The sequence below is a fragment of the Nyctereutes procyonoides genome, unplaced genomic scaffold (genome assembly GCF_905146905.1).
Source record: "Nyctereutes procyonoides isolate TBG_1078 unplaced genomic scaffold, NYPRO_anot_genome, whole genome shotgun sequence".
In the NCBI taxonomy this organism is placed as follows: domain Eukaryota; kingdom Metazoa; phylum Chordata; class Mammalia; order Carnivora; family Canidae; genus Nyctereutes; species Nyctereutes procyonoides.
The window spans coordinates 40,706,553-40,727,959 of NW_026575133.1; the positions used below are offsets into that span (position 1 = coordinate 40,706,553).

General features: G+C 38.0%; 1 protein-coding gene and 1 pseudogene across 7 annotated transcripts in view; one reads left to right on the top strand and one right to left on the bottom strand.

Annotated features, from left to right (window-relative positions):
* Positions 1–21,407, bottom strand: part of GIGYF2 (GRB10 interacting GYF protein 2) — a 137,509-nt gene that overhangs the window by 16,424 nt on the left and 99,678 nt on the right. For all 7 annotated transcript variants that reach the window (XM_055346008.1, XM_055346006.1, XM_055346005.1 and 4 more), the window contains 7 exons: positions 20,253–20,344; positions 18,647–18,754; positions 17,504–17,604; positions 15,146–15,246; positions 13,096–13,257; positions 11,235–11,393; positions 8,110–8,346 (listed from right to left, as the gene is read on the bottom strand). In XM_055346008.1, the coding sequence (XP_055201983.1) occupies positions 8,110–8,346; positions 11,235–11,393; positions 13,096–13,257; positions 15,146–15,246; positions 17,504–17,604; positions 18,647–18,754; positions 20,253–20,344 (960 nt within the window). The remainder of the gene's footprint in view (positions 1–8,109; positions 8,347–11,234; positions 11,394–13,095; positions 13,258–15,145; positions 15,247–17,503; positions 17,605–18,646; positions 18,755–20,252; positions 20,345–21,407) is intronic.
* LOC129523306 (probable ribosome biogenesis protein RLP24) lies at positions 3,545–4,083 on the top strand (annotated as a pseudogene).

A 21,407-nucleotide genomic window follows, 5' to 3' on the forward strand; every position in this document is an offset into this window, starting at 1 on the left:
ATCAGTCACAAAACAAATAATGATGGAGTGTGTGGGTAACCTGGGTTAGCACCACCTTCAGCCCAGGGCGCGATCCTGGAGATCCCGGATCAAGTCCCATGTCAGGCTCCCTGCATGGAGCCTGCTTTTCCCTCTGCCTGTGTCTCTGCCTCTCTCTTTCTCTCTCTCTCTCATTAATAAATAAATAAAATCTTTAAAAAGAATTTAAAAATGATAGGGTGTGTAGGACCTTTAATGACAATGATATCAAAAAAGTCCAGTTTCCTTGGGGATCCCTGGAATGGCTCAACAGTTTAGTGCCTGCCTTCCGCCCAGGGCATGGTCCTAGGAACCTGGAGTCGAGTCCCGCGTCGGGCTCCCTGCATGGAGCCTGCTTCTCCCTCTGCCTCTCTCTTTCTCTCTCTCTCATGAATAAATAAATAAAATCTAAAAAAAAAAAAAGTTCAGTTTCCAACAAAATATTATGAGACATGTAAAGTAACAAGAAAGGCCTATACACCAGGAAAAAAGCCGACAATCACCTATGAGGGTGACCAGATGTCAGAATGAACAAAAACATCAAAGTCTTACAAATATATTCAGAGAACTAAATAAAACCATGATTAAAGTAGTAAAGGAAGGCATGATGACAATGTCACATCAAATAAAGAATATCGAGAGAGAGAGAGAGAGAGAGAGAGAGAGAGAGAGAGAGAGAGAGAGAGAGAGATTGAGATTATTTTTACACCAGAAGGAAATTCTGAAGCTTGGAAGCCCACTAATAAGTAAAATGAAAAAAAAAAAACCTTGAGTTAAAAGTATACCTGAACTGGCCAAAGAAAGAAATTAGTAAAACTTGCAGATCAATAGAGATTACACAATCCAAAAAACAGGGAGAAAGAATGAAGAGAAACAAAGAGAGCCTTAGAGAAATGTGACATACCACTGAGTACACCAATATGTGCCTAATGCAAGTACCAGGAGAGGAAAGGAAAAGAAAAAATGTTTGAAGCAATCATGGCTGAAATTTATTTAAAAACATCAATTTACACATCCAGGAAGCTTAACTATAACAAGATAAAGAGATCCACAAAAAGACATTATCATGGTAAAAACACTAAAAGCCAAAGAGAAAAATCTTGAAAGCAGCAAGAAGAAAAACAAATTGCCATTTACAAGAGAAATCTCACAAAATTAATAGCTGACTTATTATCATCAGAAACAATGGAATCCAGAAACCAGTGGGATAAGATATCCCAAGTCCTCAGAACAAAATGATCAACAAGGAATTCTACATCCACTAAAGGTCTTTCAAAAATAAAGGTGAAATAAAGACATTCCCAGTAAATTCAGAGGATTTCTTGCTAGCAGACGGAGGTAAATGGGAAAGAAGTTGTATTGGGCTAATAAGTAAATCACTCCATATGGTAACTTGAATTCAGAGGTACAAATGAAGAAAACAAGAGATAAATAAAGTTATATAATAAACATACAGGGATTTAAATCATTAAAGAATTAAAAATGCTACAATGGGAAATATTAATGCAAAAAAAAGCAGCAGTAAAGGAAGATGAGAGAAAAAAGACATAAGAGACAAAAAGTAAAATGGCAGGCATAAATCCAATTAGATAAATAATATCACTAAATGTGAATGGATTAAAGAATCAAGTCAAAAGGCAGAGATTATCAGACTGGATACAAAAATAAGATACAACTATACTGTCTTGAAGAGATATTTTATATTCAAAGGTATAAAAAACAGGTTGAAAGTGAAAGCATAGATAAAGATATATCAGGCAAACAGCAAACACAAGAAAGTTCTATATCATTATCAGACAAAATATACTTTAAAACAAAAAAAAATGGGATGCTTGGGTGGCTCAGTGGTTGAGCATCTGCCTTCAGCTCAGGGTGTGGGGTCCTGGGATCGATTCCCACACTGGGCTCCCCGCATGGACCCTGCTTCTCCCCCTGCCTGTGAGTCTCTGCCTCTCAATCTCTCATGAATAAATAAATAAAATCTTTTAAAAAATAAAATTAAAATTAAAATTAAACCAAAAAAATGGTGGGGCACCTATATGGCTCAGTTGTTAAGTGGCAGCTGACTCTTAATCTCAGCTCAGGTCTTGATTTCAGGGTTGTGAGTTCAAGTCCCATACTGGGCTACACAGTGAGCATGGAGCCTACTTTTAAAAAAAGTTATTAGAGATAGAGACATTTAATTATAATAAAGGATCAATCCAGCAGGAAGATAAAAAAATTACAAACACATATGGGCAATACAACAGAGCACCAAAACAAAAATAAACAAGAAATGGCAGAAATGAAATATAAACAATTCAGTAGCTTGACAATATTTAGACAATAATACTTAAAGACTTCATTAATACTCCACTTTCAATAATAGACAAAGCAATTAGGTGGAGATCAACAAGGATCTAGGTGACTTGAACAACACTATAAACCAACTGGACCTAAAAGACATCTATATAAACATGCCAGCCAACAACAGAATATACATTCTTCTCAAAGAAACATGGAATATTCTCCAGGACAGACCTAAAGAAGGTAAAATTTGGGACATAAAAACTTCAATAATTCATTTAAAAGGAAAAATAGAAGCACCTAGCTGGTTCATTCGGTAGAGCATGTGACTCAAGCTCAAGCCCTACACTGGATGTGGAGCCTACTTAAAAAAAAAAAAATAAAGGAAAAGAAAAAGATTATAAAGTATGTTCTGTGATCACAATGGAAAGAGAAGTAACAAAGAAATTTTGGAAAATCACAAATAAGTGGAAATTAAACAAAACACTTCTATATAACCAATGAATACAAGAACAAAGCAAAACGTATGGGTGGCAGCTAAAGCAATACTCAGAGGGAAATTTATAACTGCAAATCTCAATATTGAGAAAGAAGAAAGATCTCAAAAGATGAACCTTCTACCTTAAGATACTAGAAAAAGGGATGCCTGAGTGGCTCAGTGGTTGAGTGTCTGCCTTCGGCTCAGGGTGTGGTCCCGGAGTCCCAGGATCAAGTGCCCACATCCGGCACCCCTTGAGGAGTCTGCTTCTCCCTCTGCCTATGCCTCTCTCTGTGTGTCTCTCATGAATAAAAAAACAAAATACTTAAAAAAAAAAAGATACTAGAAAAAGAGAGCAAAGTAAACTTAAAGCAAGCAGGAAGAAATAATAAAATTAGAAGCAACTGATGAAACATAAAATAGAAAAAGATCAATAAAACCAAAAGCTTGTTCTTTAAAAAGATCAACAAAATTGACTTAGCTTGACTGTCCAAGAAAAAGACAAGACTCAAATTACTACAATCAGGAGAGTAAGGGCAACATCACTATTGATCTTACAGAAAGGAATATAAAGGAATACCATGACCAACAGTCTGCTGATCAATTAGATAACCCAGATGAAGGAGACATATTCCTATGAAGAGACAAACTACCAAAAACTTACTCAAGAAGAAATAGACAAGCTAAATAGACCTGTAAGAAGACATTCAGACTTCTGTTCAAGAATGGCGTTTGGTCAGTGGGAATCCACATAGTTTCAACATGTGTATTGAGAAGTGCTAGTTCTGTTCAGGACTCATTTACACCCAGCATGGCATGATGTCTGCAATGATTGCAAGGTATTCAGATTCTGTAAATTCAAGTGTCATAAAAACTTTAAAGAGAGGTGCAATCATCACAAGGTCAGGGGGACTAAAGCATTCCATAAAAGAGCTGGTAAAAAGCTTACAGTGGATAATTCAGCTGAATTTGAAAAATGTAGAAATACAGTAGAAAGAACTGTCCAATATGAGAGCTATGGAATAAAACTATTGATGCAATAAAACTATTGATGGAGAGATGAAAAGATTAAACAAACAAAAAGCTAAATTTATAATAAACAACAGATTAAAGAAAAATAATTACATAAAGTTCAGGACATCAAAATCAAGCAAAACATCATCTTATTCAAACTCCTCTTGGAGGCAAAGGAAAACAGTTTTAAGAAAAAATGGTACAGACATTACAGCAGGATGTAGACATGGAAGATATTTCTTAAAAATCTCATTCACCATTTCTATTGAGTGCATTTGAAAATCTCCTTAGGAGACTAAGAACTTCCAAATTATTAATTTATATCTTAAATAAGATCACTCAAATGAAAGGTAATTAAAAATATATATCTCCTACATTGCTATCTGCAAAACATTAGATATTATGGATGTTACATTGTATCTCCACTGTCAAGCCTTCACTGATAGTAACGTTTTGTTTTTAAGATTTTATTTATTTATTTATTTGAGAGAGTGAGAAAGTACAAGTATACACATGGGTGGAGGAGGAGGGAAATAGACACCCTTTCAGCATAAAAATACTCAACAAAGAAGGAAGGAAACTTCCTCAGCTTGATGAGGGGCATCTATAAAAAACCCATAGATAACATTAAATTTAATGGTGAGAGACTGGATGCTTCCTCCTCCAAGATCAGAAACAATACAAAGATACTTGATTTGCCATTTCTACATTATATTAGAGATTCTAGCCAGGACAACTAGGTAAGAAAATGAAATAAAAGACTGGAAAGGAAGAAGTAAAACCATCTCTATTCGCAGATGACAAAATTCTGTGTACAGAAATTCCTAATGAATCCATTACAAAACAATTAATAAAGCAGTTCAGCAAGATTGCAGGATACAAGCTCAATATACAAATATCAATTGCGTATCTATACACTTACAATGAACAATCTGAAAATGAAATTTTGAAAATTCCATTTACAAGAACAAAATAATAAGTTTAACAGAAGTACTACAAAAGTTATATTCTAAAAACTATAAGATTGAAAGAAATTCAAGAAGATCTAAATAAAAATCATCCCACGTTTATGATCAGAAGACAGTATTGTTAAGGTGGCAAAACTCCTCAAATTGATCTACAGAGTCAAGGCAATCTCTGTCAAAATCCCATCTGGACTCTTTGTGGAAACTGATAAGCTAATTCTACGATCCTTTTGGAACGAAATAGACTCAAAATAGCAAAACAATATGGAAAAAGAACAAAGTTGGAGGACTCACACTCCCTGATTTCAAAACTTAAAGCAATAAACTATCGAGATGGGTGTGTTACTAGCATAATGACAGATATATATATATATATAGATCATCTGAACAGAATTCAAAATCCAGAAATGAAGTCACAGGTCTATGGTCAACTGATTTTCAACTCAAATGTCAAGGCCATTCAGTATAGTCTTCAACAAATAGTGTAGAACAACTGGATAGTCAGTCACATGCAAAAGAATGGAAGTCAAACCCTTACCTCATACAATTAACAAAAATTAATTCAAAATGGATCACAGATCTTATTTTGGCAGCTAAAATTACAAAAATATTTTAAGAAAACATAGGAATAAATTTACATGACCTCAGATTTGGCAGTATTTTCTTAGTTATGACACCAAAAGTACAAACAACAAAAGAAAAAAAATTGAACTTCATCAAAATGTAAAACTTTATGCATCAAAGGACACTATCAAGGAAGTACAAAGACAACTCAAGTAAGAGGAGAAAATATTTTTAAATCATGTATCTGACACGGGACTTTTATCTAGAATATATAAAAAACTCTTATAAACTCAGTAAGACAACCTAGATTAAAAGGCCAAGGATTTGAAGAGACATTTCTCCAAAACACATAAATAGCTAATAAACACATGAAAAGATACTTGACATCATTAGTCACCAGGGAAACACAAACCAAAACAACAAGATATCACTTCACACCTATGAGGACGGCTATAATCAAAAGATCAGATAATAAGGATTAATGAGGATGTGGAGAAATTTGAATCCTCATATATTGCTGGTGGTAATGTAAAATGGTGCAGCCATTTTGGAAAATAGTCTGGTAGTTTCACAAACCATTAAATACATAGTTCTCATATGATCCAGCAATTCCATTCCTAGGTTTATATTACACATCTACATAAAAGCATATACATGAATATTTATCTATAGCAGCAATATTCATAACGGCCAAAAATTACAAACAGTTCAAATGTCCATCAACTGATGGATAACAAAAGCTGGCATGTCCATCAGAATATTATTCAGCCACAAAAAGGATTGAAGTGCTGATTCATGTTACAGTATGAGTGGACTTTGAAACCATTATGCTAATTCAAAGAGGCCAGTCACAAAATGCATACAATTCTTTTTTAACTGAAATGTCTAGGATAGACAAATCTATAAAGACAGAAAGTAGATTAAAGGGTTACTTTGGGCTGGGGAGAATAGGGCATAGGGTGTGATAGCCAGTGGGTTCGTCGGGACGGGGGGCGGGGGCTGAGGATGGTAATGAAAATGTTAAAATCCACTGTGGTGATAGTTGCACATACCTGTGACCATACTGAAATTACAGAATTGTATACTTTAACTGGTTCAATTGTATGGCATGAGTTGTATTATTTCAATAAAGCCATCTTTAAAGAACTTTTTTTTTTTGGTACCGATTTTAATGCCTTTTTTTTTCCCCAAGAGAACCTTTAAGCAATTCCTCATAACCATCTCAAGTCCTTTATCTTCATTCAGAATGTTTAGTATTTATTGGAGGGTAACAGGACAAAACCAGATACACACAAAAGACACAGCCAGAGAAGTTGAGAATCTGGAATTACCCGTGCCTTTGTCTTCCCCCTCATCCCATATTCTTATCAGTCACCACAGTCTATGATGTGGCCTCTTAAGAAAAGTCTTCTGACAGCCTTTTGAGGGCTCTGGAGCCATAGACACACAGGTTCTAATAGACGGCTCTGTGCTCAACCCCCAGCTGGACCCACGACAAACAACTCAGCTCCTGAACAAAAAATGTTCTCTTTGGCAGAACATAGGTATCCACACCTAAGCTTTTAACGGTGGATATAAAGAAGAACCTATATAACATATGCAAAGCTGTGGCCCAGTGCTTGACATAAAGCAAGCACTCAATAATGAGAGTTATCTTCAACTCCACCTTTCCAATCCCACTACAGCCTTCCTCTTCTGTACCTGGACAACCCCACCAGCCCCTCACAGCCACTCTGCCGAACACCAGCTCTGTTCCTTCTAAATCCATCTTCCATTTAGTTCTAAAAGTGACTAATATCTGTTCCTGCAAATCTGACAGTGCAATTTCCTAGCTGAAAATACTTCAGTAGTCCACTGTTTCACATATCTTTAAGTCTTAATTCTTTAATATACATGGACCCTAACCACATTTCTCTTGTACTGTACTCACAAGCAACAGTAACTCACTTTTTAAATTTCCCCCAAACATACCGCAGTATTACTATATTTCATTCCTGTGCTCATACCATGTCTCCTCTCTCAAAAACCCCTTCCACTCTCCAAGTGGCCTGTGTGGCGTTTTTCTTGTTTTTAATTTTCCCTCCCTAATGACTCAACTTAAAAGTTATCTTTTTTCCAGAAAGCCTTTCCAAGCTTCCCATGTAGATAGTGCTTCTCACATTTTAGCAAGCATAAGAATCCCCTGGAGGCTTTTCCAAATAGATTACTGAGCCTCACCCCTCAAAAGTTCAGATTTAGGAAGTCTGGGATGGGACCAGAGACTCTGCATTCTTAACAAATTCCCATGTGCTTATACACTACTGCTTGATACCACCTCTTCTGCTACACTCAACACTCTATTCACATTTCCTATTTATATGTCTTTCTCTATGAGCTCGGTGAAGATAGGGGACACTAACCAGCAGTTAGGATACTGCTAACCACAGATCACATGTAAAGTTATCTGGACCCTGCCATACAGCTGCTCACTTCCCAATTACTCCCATTCCATCATTAATGTCAAGACTTTAGGGTTACTGAAGGCTTACTATCTAGGAGCCACCCCAGCTCTGCCTTTTTGTCCCTCAGATCCAGACAATCACTAAGTCTTGCTGGATGCGTGGCTTGCTTAGTCAGTAGAGCATGTGACTCTTGATCTCTGGGTCATGAGTTCAAGCCCCACATTGGGGGGAAAATAGTAGTAACATTCAATACTAAAGAAAGCACACTCCTTTCCTGCTACTGATATGCCAGTATCTTAAAAATATCAGCAACTAGCACCTATGATTGGTGTCAAGGCTTTACCTTCATCTGAGCCAGCTGCTGCTGCTGCTGTTGCTGCTGCAACCTCCGGAGAGCCTCTTGTTGCTGCTGCCTCTGGCGCATTAACTCCTTCTGCCGCTGGAGCTCTAACTCTTTCCTCTTCCGCTCCTCTTCTTCATGCCGGAGTCGGGCTGCCTCCTCTTCCATTCGCAGCCGGTTCTCCTCTAATCGACGCTGGGCTTCTTCTTCTTCCCTGGCCCATTTTGCAGCCTCCTCTTCCTTCCAAGAAGGAAAAATAAAAGAGAATAAAATTTAACTGTGTTTTAAAAAATCTGAATCATTTTTGAAGGTTTCTGTTAAAAAGCTATAGAAGTAACAGAGAAAGCAGAAACTTTATGATGACAAAAAGCAGTTTTCTTTTAAAATACATTTACAGTAGCTACAAAGGCTCAGCGTGTTTACAGGATAAATTTTTAATTTATTTGCTAATATCTTCATAAAAGGAATGTCACTTCAAACATTTGTGATAAAGACCGACCTAAGAGGGATGCCTGGGTGGCACAGCAGTTGACTGTCTGCCTTCAGCTCAGGGCATGATCCCGGAGTTCCAGGATCGAGAGCCACATCGGCTCCCTGCAAGAAGCCTGCTTCTCCCTCTGCCTATGTCTCTGCCTCTCTCTCTCTCTCTCTCTCTCTCTCTCTCTCTGTGTGTGTGTGTGTGTGACTATCATAAATAAAATTTAAAAAAAAATTAAAAAATTAAAAAAAAAAAGAAGAAAAAAAAAAAAAGGCTGACCTAAGAGATCACCATCAACTGCAGTAAAGGCTTCTGAAAACTGTTCCTATGCGGAGGCAGAGCTAGCTTTTCAGGGTGCTGAGCTTGAAGAGTCACCAGGACTTTGCAAAGACAGATTACCAAGAAAGCCTCAACCAGCTCTGGAACCAGAGCAACCTTATAAGACCATTTAAATTTCACCACTGATTCACACCCCCTGTAGCCCACAGGTCCTTGAGCACATCTCTCCTTGACCTATTGTCTATCCCTCTACTATCTGTCCTGTACTTCGGCTCATTTTCCTTCTACTTTCCTTCTTCAAAAACCATTGCAATGTGCCCTCTGGAACGCTCCTTGTCCTCCTTCACAGAATCTGCTTACTGTACCTATAATGATGTGTTTTATCCAGATAGTACATTTCTCTTTATTCTCCAGAACTCCGGGCAGATATCGACCACTCTATGAGGACTTCCCTAGCCTTGCCTTTTAGGAGGTAGACTTCCCCTCTGCCATTTCATTATGTCCATTTATACCTTGCCCTTTTCTGTTTGCTCCTAGCCCACCCATGGCAACAACTATTTCCTATCCAAAAATGATTCCTTTCAGGCTTCTTCCTTGCAGACAGAAGATCAGTCACCTCAGATATCTAAAATGCCAGATTTCACTTTTTAAGCTTCCACTGTAACTAGGGCCACCCATGTGATATGATTTAGGCCAAAGGGATGTCTGCTGGAAGGCTTCTAGAAAAGGTATTCTTCTTCTTCCTCGACCCTGCCACCATCCCCAAGAAGGTATTCTTTTGAAACAAAAGCAGCATTAGAGAGGGACCATTCGCTTGCAGGCTGTACAAGGGTATGGTATCCAAAACTTAATCATGAGGTGAAAAATCTAAAGTCAAAAGTCAAGCCACCAAAATCACTAGAGTACAACTTTGCAAAAGACCTGGATCCTTAATGATAACACTGAGTTACTGAAGTCATGTATAACTACCTTATCCATTGACAGGCGATCTGTTGTTTAAACTATTTTTAGGTGAATATTTTGGTTTTGCAGCTGAAAGTATCCTAACTGTGGCATTTATTTCCTGTATAATCATCACCAACATAACCTATGAGCTTAAGGACAGAAACAATTTCTTTAAAACTTTCATACCTCACTGGGAAACAAGCACAGTAACTGGCATGAACTACTTTAACTAAAAATGTTAACTGTCACATGAATAAGCCAAATGATGAATCGACTGACATACAATCTATCCTTGAAGCTATCTACCTCTAATAGAATTTAGGTTGCTCAAAGAGCTTCAGTTAAGGACTTAGGCAAAAGCAGGTAACATCCAGCTTGTGTCGACCTAAATGTGTATGTGTGGACTGTCCATAGTGATTTCCTTCCAAAGAGCACAGTGCATGGGGAGAAGAGTGATGTTTACAGTACAGAAACCTATCAGGCACTGCTGCAGGCAGGTCACTAAAGTCTACCCCAGCAGTAATTAGTCACATTATTAATATGTACCCTTGATAGAGTGTGATAAAAAATGGCGCTTTGCCTCTGTGTGATCTACTTTCTAAGCACCCCTAAATCCAATTGAATTGTGAGAAAAACATCAGATGAATTCCTTAGAACTGCCAAAGACCTCAAAAACAAGGAAAGCCTGAGAAACTGTCAAGTGAAGAAGCAGCTGAGGAGACAACTAAATGTAGTACTTTGGATTTGGGATCTGGGAAAAGAAAAAGGACATGAGGAAAAAACTGAAGAAATGTGGAAAAAAAAAACAACTATGGACTTTAGTTAATAACAACACAATAATGGTTTAATGTGACAAATGTACCATACTAATGTAAGATAAAAAATAATAGAGGACACTATATTATCATCCAGATTTTTCTGAAAATCTAATACTGTTCTAATATAATAAAGTCTACTAATAAAAAAAAAATCTAAGTTCTTAAACATTAAAAAGAAATGCTTTAGTGGTTTTGGCTGCCTGTAGTGGCAGAATGGCCTGGCTGGACTAAAACTGGAATAGTGCCTACTGTTGCACAGTCTGTGAAAATATTAAGCAGCACTTAATAGAGCACATTAGAAAAAACAAGAGTACTCTGAGGCAAAAGTGGGTAAAGTGCAGATCTCTCTTTTGGTTTTTTTAAAGGGTAGGGACTTCTTTAGATTTCTCTCTGGTATGGGGGTGGGGGTGGGGCTGGTTCTTTGATATTTTATCCAGCTTTCATAATTACCTGTGGGATAGTCATTACAGAAGTAGTAAAGTAGTTGAGGGTCAATTAGGTCTCTTATAATAACTCTTAGTAAAATAGGCTATCCTCTTCTTCAAACATTTTCTAATCACAAATGCCTAGCTTCAAAAAAGCAATGAGAAGAGCAAGCCATCTGTCACCTGCTTGCGTAACAACTCCTCCTGCTTCCGTCTTTCTTCCTCTTCTCTCCTCCTCTCCTCCAGTCTCCTAAGAGCTTCTTCTTGCTGTTGTCTTTCTTCCTCTTCTCGCTGTCGCCTTAATGCAATTTCTTGCTCCCTTTGGCGTCGCAGAGCTTCTTCCTAAATTTAAAAAGAAAAATGGCAGGTGGATGTGTGTGTGTGTGTGTGTGTGTGTGTGTGTGTGTGTGTGTGTGTATGAGAGAGAGAGAGAAACAAACTCTGGATCTTGATCAATATATTCCATTATAGGGATCCCTGGGTGGCGCAGCAGTTTGGCGCCTGCCTTTGGCCCAGGGCGCGATCCTGGAGACCCGGGATCAAATCCCACATCGGGCTCCCGGTGCATGGAGCCCGCTTCTCCCTCTGCCTGTGTCTCTGCCCCCCTCTCTCTCTCTGTGACTATCATAAATAAATAAAAATTTTAAAAATATATATATATATATTCCAGTATAATTTGAATAGAGACTATGTGTTGCTAAGGCTCTGTTAACAGTAAATATAAAAAGAATACAGCCAGGATCTAGAGTAAAAAGTAAATATGTGAGTTGGGAAGTACACATATCAACAATTAAAATAGTTTGTATTTAAAGTATTAGTAGTGAGGCACCTGGCTCAGTCCATTAGGCATCCAACCCTTGATTTCAGCTCAGGTCATAATCTTAGGGTTGTGGGATCAAGCCCCATGTCAGGCTCTGCACTTTGCAGGGAGTTTACTCTCCCTCTCCCACTGCCCCTCCCCACCTCCTCATAAATAAATAAATGTATGTATGTATGTATGTATGTATGTATGTATGTATGTATGTCTCCCTCTTCCCCTCCCCCCACCATCCCTATATTAGTGCACACACAAGGTCTTCTACCTAAAAAATAAATGAACAAGGGAACCTGGGTGGCTCAGTGGTTGAACACGATCAGGTTGTGATCCCGGTGTCCTGGGACTGAGTCCTGCATCATCAGGCTCCTTGCAGGGAGCCTGCTTCTCCCTCTGCCTGTGTCTCTACCTCTCTGCCTCGTCCCCTCTGTCTCTCATGAATAAATAAATAAAATCTTAAAATAATAATAATAATAATAAATAAATAAGATAAATTAGTAGTAGTTAAATAGCACTACACTAAGAGTCAGTCCTATTTTCTCCATTAGCTACTGAATAAAGCTGTGTAGTTTAGAACGTGTTCTGAAGAACAAAGTCCCCCATACAAGTACAAAGAAAAGGGTCTCACCATCAAAATAATTTACGAAATACTGAGCAACACAGAATTAAACTGAATTCTTTACTGTAATACTTCTTAGAGCCCTTACATGCTAGTGTAGAGTGTAACTCTAAGAAATATTAGTTCAAATCTAATCTCAGCATGGACCCTTCTATTCTTCACAGAGTACCTCTTGGGGCCGATAATGGGTATGAAATGTGAGAGAAAGCTGGACTTTGGGGCTATTACAGAGCAGACTATTTCAACTGGGATCTGTAAAAATCCCAACAGAAAAAGGGATCCAGCACAGGAACAGAGAATCCCCAAAAAAGAAATACAAACAGCCAAAATGCATGAAAACTGTTCATCACTGGTTATAAATACTTAAACAAAGACTTAGTTACAATTTAACTAAAAATATTCAAAAGAAATCAACTTCAGTGATGTACCAGGACTGAAGCTACCCCCCCCCCCCAGGAGCTACAAGTGGGTCACAGACATTTCTTCTAAAGGAGTGAATCTCCTAAAGTTTTAATCCCAATCCTGCCATTAACTCCCTCTGAGAGACCAGCTCCCAAGAACTGAGAATGTGGTTCAGGGCTAATTCTGGGGCAGTGTTCTCCAAGGTATACCTGTTTCCTTCGGGCGAGCTCTTCTTCCTCCCGCCTCTTCCTTTCCTCCTCCTGCTGTCTCCGAAGAATTTCCTCCTGTTGTCTCCGGAGTTCTTCTTGCCTCTTTCGTTCCTCCTCTTCCCGTTTTGCCCTCATTTCTGCCTCTCTTCTCTCCTGTTCTAGCTGTGATTACAAGAAAACACTCTAAGAAACCTGAAGCCAAGCACAGAAACACTCCAACATCACTGACCAGCACCATTAGGAGAAGCCAGAAGATGCAGACACTACACCATTCACTGTTGCTTGTACTGCAACTGAGTAATGAAGCTAGCTCTGTGAGAACTCAGCTCTGTTGTGTCGCAGTACGTACAACAGTGTCATGCTCTTCTAAACTGAATGGATTCTCCTCCTCACTCCACACTACCACATGTCATCGCCTAGACATAGGAGAAAGTGGCCAACAGGAGAGTAATGTCAGAACTCTCTTGGGGTGGCACTTCTGTGCTCATCCCTACAAAGAATTTTCTGATTCAAGATCTAATAGTGTGTCTACAAGTTTTCATTAGCAACACTGTAAAGCTGCTAATGTGAAAAAAACACAGTTCTTTAAAATTTGAAGATCAATCTCCTAACTAGTTCTATAATTTATAGTTCTTAGTTACTAGTCCAATCCAGCACCCAGTTTCCAATCTCACTGCCACATGCCAGTTCAGGCTTTCACTTTCTCATCCACATTTCTAAGAGTCCCTTACTTGGTTTCCCAGCATCCATTTTGCCCACATTCCCCAGCACATCTTAAGTTCCATCAAAATAAATCACTCCAGGGCTTACATTTAATACCATCCTTCACCCTGAAAATAAACCTTAACCCTATAACAGGACATGTGTAAGGACTCTCATGACTGGCTTGTCTTATCTAAGCCTCCTTGTTCTCCACTAATCAATCCCTCAGACACACAATGTCCCCAGCAGGCCAGACCAAATTATTTAGCTGCTTCTTGAGCCAGTATGTTCTCATGCATTTATGAGCCTTTACAGGAACTGGCTCCTTTAACTGGATTAAATCCTACTGTTCTTCAAGTGAAAGTCAGTGCAGGTAGTACTGTCCATCAACGTCACACAATTCCTGATGCCCACCTCTCCAACAAGGTGAGAATAGCTAGCCCATATGCTTTCCTGACCACCCTTGTAACTGTGTTACTTACCTGTGTGTCATTGCCTTCTACCCACTTCAAAACACACACACACACACACACACACACACACACACACACACACACACACCCAGACACAAAAGACTGCAGGCTCCTATCCCTCATCATCTACATGTTCCCAGCACAAAGCACTACAGTACTAGAACACTCTCCAGAAGTAGCTGAATTATGGTCTCTTACTCATTTATGGAGACAGACCCTGACCATGAACCCCTTCTACATTCTGGACCCTCTAAGGAGACTGCCACTACCTCAGAGGATAAGAACACATTAAGTATAAAATAGGAACAAGATTCTCCCAGAGGCATGAGGACTGAGAATCATTAAAACAGCAATAACTGTTGGTAAGACATCCTTAGCTGACAAGTAATAAAAACCAGAATTCAAGACTTCCTGCTACTCCAGAAGACGTGAATGGAACACAGGATTTAATGTTAATGTTGAGCTTTTCAACCACATGTCTGGGTACAGTAAGAAATGTAAACTAACACCACTATAAAGATTCAATGTGAAAACTCAAGCCACAGATCTGATAAGCAATGCAGTGCATATTTTCCTAGGTCTTAGGAAAGTGTTTAGCAAGTGTTTATACCATAAATAATGTAATTAAAGTATACATATGATCATAATCATTAATGTGTCAACCAACAACCAATTAATTTAGTTTGCTAATTTTCATTGTTTGAGGTCTTTTTTGGGAGAAGAGGGAATGGTAAGGATGGAATATGAATGTGCTTATTCCACTAAGTAACAGTAAACTAACAGGAAAAAGTAGAGCTAGCAAGAGAGACATCAGTAAACAAATGCCGTCCTACAGGTGGAAAGCAAGCACTGCTATGGGAGAATGAGTTTCAGACCTTTGCAGCTTTGGCCTTCTCCATCTGCTGAAGCTGTTCAAGGGCTGGTCCTGGAGTTGTGGTGTCAAGGGGAAGATCCCATACACTACCACCTTCCCAAACTGTAAAACAATAAGGAAAAAAGTGAGGGATATCAGAGCTTTTATATATATCTCCACATATCCATATATAAACTCTCCATATATATCTCCACATATCCATATATAAACTCTCCATATATATATGTGGAGATATATATATATATATATATATATATATATATGCATAAGCTGTTTCCCTGTCCCTGAATGAGCTCCATCATAGTGCTTTTAGGCAGACTAAACTGCCACTGAACTCTGGTTTAAATCAATATCCTTCGCCCATCTAGAAGGAAATAAATTACCAGGCATTTGCTAGGAAACTAATTTCATCTTCAAAAACCCTGTAAGAGGGGCACCTGAGTGGCTCACTTGGTTGAGCATCTGATTCTTGATTTTGGTTCAGGTCATGATCTCAGGGTCAGGAGATCGAGCCCGGTATTGGGCGTGATTCCTTTCCTTCCTCCCCCCCCCCCCCACTCTCCCTTTCCTGGTGCCCCTCTCCCACTCCCTCCCCTCCCTCTCTCTTAAAACAAACCAACTCTGTATCTGTTCATATCCCTCATCTTTACAGATGAATAAGCTAAGGATCAGGAGTAGTTCCATAACATTCCCAAGGACACACACCAAGCATGTGGCCATGCCAGGATTTAAATACCAGTGTGTTAGATGATCCCAAAGCCCACAGCATTCCCAGCAGCCATACAAACTCTTATTGCACACTCAGTAGAGTGGGGTCAAGAGAGGTATATAACTGTGAAACTAGAGAGCGAGCATTAAGTAGTTGCACGATATTATGAATGAATTAAATGCCACTGAATTGCTCATCTAAAAATGGTTAATGTTCTGCTAAGTGAAATTTCACTTCAAAGAGAGAGAAAGAGGTATAGCTGGAGCTAGGGAAGCCTCTGGAAAGGCTGGGAAGATCTCACAAATGACAATGGGTCCTGCTGACAGCACAAGGTCAGATGAAGTAGTAGTAAACAGATAAAGATTTCTGAGTCTATTTTCCTATTGCCAGCAAAAGGTTTGCTGACATCACTTTCCAGCATTCTCTATTCCCTATATCCCTACTTCTGTACTATAAATTATTGGTTGTAGAAAACCAACGGACTATTTGTAAAAGGCCTTGATCATTCCACACCCAAAGAAAGAAACTGCTTAATAAGGTATTTACAAACAGTTCCCCCAAAACTGGAGAATATTTTAGCATCATAATTATAAATGGCTACCAAGAAAAAAATAAGGTACACAGAGTAGGGAAAGTTGATGAAGGATGATAATCAGTCCTTCTCCTGCTATAATCCCCAGGATCGGTATTAGCAAGAGAACTACAGCCTGAAAAGCTCAAGGGCTTTAAGAAAAATCCATCAATGGGGCAGCCCTGGTGGCTCAGAGGTTTAGCGCCACCTTTGGCCCAGGGTGTGTTCCTGGAGTCCCGGGATCGAGTCCCACATCAGGCTCCCTGCATGGGGCCTGCTTCTCCCTCTGCCTCTGTCTCTGCCTCTCTCTCTCTCTGTCTCTCTCATGAATAAATAAATAAAATCTTAAAAAAAAAAAAAAAGGAAAAATCCATCAATGCCTATGGTTCCTGAGAATTGTCAACACCAACTATAACCTCTTGTAAGGACTGTCCATGGTTCAAACTACCCACATCTGTGGTTATCAAATCTTAAAAACCATAAGTGTTCCACCAATATCAAGACTTAAAAAAAAAAAATTCCAGCCCCAAAATTTCTAATTTGATGCAAAAAGATCGGAGAATAAGGTAGGGTGCTCACTTTAAAGCAGCCTTTTCTCATCTCAAAACTTCTGGTTGCCTGCAGTGTTAAGCTATATATATTAATCCTTCACTCAAAAGAAAAAATGTTTTTACTTAAGCTTTTTTTTTTTCCCACTCTGGCAAAATAAATAAAAAGAATATTTCAAAAGACTTTTCTTTTTAAAGATTTTATTTATTCATGAGAGACACACACACACAGAAAGGCAGAGACACAGGCAAAGGGATCCCTTAAAAGACTTTTCCACACTGGTAGAGCAACATAAAGAGAGAGGCTGATTCAAATTCATGAAATTTATCTACTAAACACTTCTGGCAAATCCTTAACAGTGTATTTTCAATAATATTTTTCAATCCTTTGCTGGTATCTATTAAAAAATGAGACTTTTTGTTAATATTCAATATAAAATGGTTCAAAAGTGACATATTTTTTAAAAGTTGAATTATAAAATAAAAGTCTAAATCCTTGGAGCTACCCTAAAGGCCAATCTAAATTTTTACCTGTAGGCTGTGAGGCTGTTGGTTGAAGCTCCCAGATAGAACCAGTATCTGGCACCGACACAGACCTAGTTACTGAAGGAATGATGTTCTGATCAGATATTCTGCAAAAGGGAAATAAAAAAATTAACTTGTTCTTGTCATTTGCAAAAATAAAGAGGAATTTCTACATTATTGGCAGGTTTTCCCATCTATTTAGCCAGAAAACTCCTTCATTGTTTTAACTAAAATGTAACACCACCGAAGTATTTAGGAGAAGAACAAAGATAGAGGCCCAGTTATCACCCTTCCGGAATCAAGGTATTAACAAATGTTGATTTCTAAAGGAATATACCTATATTCTTAAAAAAAAACAAAAAACAAAAACAGAATATGTCAGTAAGAATAACAGAGCCAGCTTGTTATAATGAAAAATCCATAGACCCTAAGTCAAAATGTCTTCGTTTTATTCCTTTGAAGTCTTCTGTGTAGTATGTCAACTGAGTCCTTTCATCTCTTGGTGTATCAGTTATCCAACCGTAAACTGGCACCTTACCGCTTAACCTGCCTACCTCACTAGATGGGTTAGGACTCAAGAGAGAAATGTAGAAGGTTTTGGTCAAATTGGACAGTAAGATTTTTAAGAAGGTCATCGATACCTCTGAAGGAAATATACAAGTATTGCCCTGAATGATAATCTGAAACTACAGAAATTTAAGACTTCTAGCATAATTTCCTTTTCCTCAGACTTATCTGAATGGCTTTTGGGTTCTGGAAGAGTTTAACTCTATATGGCAGTGTGAATATCTTTCTTGAGTTCTCATGGGTGAAAAGGAGATTAAACTTCTAGACTATAATTTTGTTGTTGGTTCTCTAAGAATATACTGCTTTTTCAATGTTCTCATTATTCTGTGATTCTTATTCCAAATTTATCCTCTATTAGTACAAAGACCAAAAATGGTTTATTGCCAGCTTAGTTATTATTTTTAAAAGCTATATTCTGTTTTTACACATAATACACACATGTGCCATGTGTGGGTATTTTGATACCAGAGTTCATACATTATACCAACATTTCCTTTCTTCTCTTTAATACACACACACACACACACACACACACACACACACACACACACAATGTTAACACATCATGGAATGATGACCAACCTCATTTTCAGGGCCTGGAACTGTTGGAGAAGAAGTGCCAACTGCTGCTGCTGCTGTGAAGACAAAGCTGCTTTCTGTTGTTGAGCCAAAACCTGTGCATACTGCTGTCTTCAAAAAGTAAAATAAAGTGTAACCTGTCAATCCGCATTTAGTGCACTTTACTGAGATACTGAAAAGCAAAGGTTGGTCTACCACCCCCAAAAAAACCACTAGAAATAGCTATCAAATAAATTTTAACAATTCTTCATGATAGTTATACAGAAAATTCTGTCATTCTGTCAAAAAACTGAACTTCTAGATAACATGATGAAAGAGTACAGCAAGAAAAAAAAAAGAAAAATTACAAAATGTCAAAAACTAGCAAACTCCTCAAAACTAATGTCAGAAAGCAAATGAAAAATAAAACAGATTCAAACTATTTCCACATGAAGCACCTTTTGCAAAAATAAAAATAACTTGTATAAAGATTCTTAAAATTTATGTTTCAGCTTAGAAAATTTTAGGTTAAGATTTTTTTCACTAGATCAGGGGTAAACAATTTTTTTCTGTAAAGAGCCAGACAGTAAATATTTTCAGCTTTGCAGGCCACATGCAACTATTTAATTCTGCCACTGCAGTGCAAAAGCAGCCATAGACAACACACCAACATATGTGTGTAGCTGTGTTCCAAATAAAACCCTACTTATGAAAAAAAAAATAAAAAAAACAAAACAAAAAAAAAAAAAAAACCTACTTATGGGGCACCTGGGTGACTCAGTGGCTGAGCATCTGCCTTCAGCTCAGGGCGTGATCCCAAGGTTCTGGGATCGAGTCCCACATTAGGCTCCCCATAGGAGCCTGCTTCTCCCTCTGCCTATGTCTCTCATGAATTAAAAAAATTAAAAAATTAAAAACCTGCTCATGACAACAGGGACCAAGCTGGTTTGCCAATCTTTGCACCAGATGACAGTAAATCTTACTGCTTCTACCAAAAGGACACATAATTCAAGTGATTTTGCCATTATTCCACATCACTACTAACAGTACAGTATAAATTTTTACTTCTTCTCTGCCCTCTCAATTATGTTTTTTCTCTGGCATTCAAAGTTGAGCCATTTAATTCTTTTTTTTTTTTTTTTTTTTAGCCATTTAATTCTTAAAATGCTTGTTGTTTCTTGCTTTAGGAGCTAACGAGCTTGCAAAATTATAGTTAATGTGTCACTTTCTGTAAATTTCTGGTACTTATAAAGGTAAGACCAAACTCCAAATATATAGTGGTAACATGGCACTAACTGGGTGACTGAAGTATCTTATAAACTTTTAGTTCTCTGCTATAAAAGGTAAAACATGGGAGATTATATCTAAAGGCACTTTGGGGCTCCTGGGAGGCTTAGCCAATAGAGTCAGACTCTTGGTTTCGGCTCAGGTCATGATATTGGGATCCTGAAATGGAGCCCACATGGCACTACGCATTTAGGGGGAAGTTTGTTTTTCCCTCTCCCTCTGCCCCTCCCCCCAACTCATGTGTACACACTCTCTCTCAAATAAATAAAATCTTCAAAAAAAATTTTTTTAAATAAAGGCACTTTAAATAATGCAGGGTACCCTACTGTATTATTGCTCTTACTGTATTAAGAACTGCTGGTACTGAAGGTGCTGCATTTGGTACAAGGCAGTGAGCTCCTGCTGCCTGGTCAGTCGTTCCTGGTCCAACTCTCCCTAGGAGTGAAGGGGTGGGGAAAGAAATACCACTGAACAAACTGCAAAGAGCCTAAAAGCCATTTACTACATACATCTGAAAGCAAAGTCAATCTCAGATCTTTACAAGCCACTCTCTCTTTATGCCCCAAATGCTTTTCTTACAAAGTTCTTTAAAGGCTAAACAATGCCATCTAGTGGAAGGAGGTGGTGTCTGCATTTTTAAGAGATTCCCTATGGTGGGAAAGGGGTCCTCATTTCAGCAGTTGTTCTCCCCTCCTACCCTTGAAGCTAAATATTATACTGTACTCCAGAGTCATTACTGTAACTAAAAAATATATTATTTCCCAATGTTAAAAGTGATCTCTAAATTTGGAGATCACGCAGAAATTAGAGAAATAGGACAAAACAGGAGTAAAATTACAGAAGTTAATGTGACAGTAGGAATTTTACAAGGGCCCCTAATGAATATAGAGAACAATGTAGATATATGTCTTGTCAAAGATGCTGAGCAGTTTTAAATTAACGGAATATGAAAGAGCTTTGAAAATTTTAACTGTCAACCCTAAAATTTGGTGTTTCTATTACTATTAATACATCATGAGTTGGAAAAAATACAGTTTTTTTAGTTTGTATTTTCAAATAACATAGCTGGAAATTTAAATTCTGAAAAGTTAAAATTGGGAGAAAGAATGAAATGTGAAGTATAAGGTAACAAATAATTAAGACATAGGGTGAAACAGACTAAGGCAAGTCATTAATGAACAGTTTATCTCTTTATTATACAGAAAGTAGGCTTTGAAATAAAATATTTGATACACAATTTGGGGGGGTGGAGATCATTTCAAATTCAGGAACATTTTTCTTTTCCATTAAATACGGGAAGGTGGAAGCTACACTAGATTAATCTAAAATGTCTACATAAAAACCTACATTTCAAGGTATATTCATCATCAAAGTGAACTCTCTTACCAGTGCTATTCAGGGCAATGACAATAACAGCTGACAGAAACAGAGCTTGCCATGGTTCTGCCCCTTAAGTAAGTCTAATTGAGGCTCAGCTCCTATACCTGGAAGTCAGGAA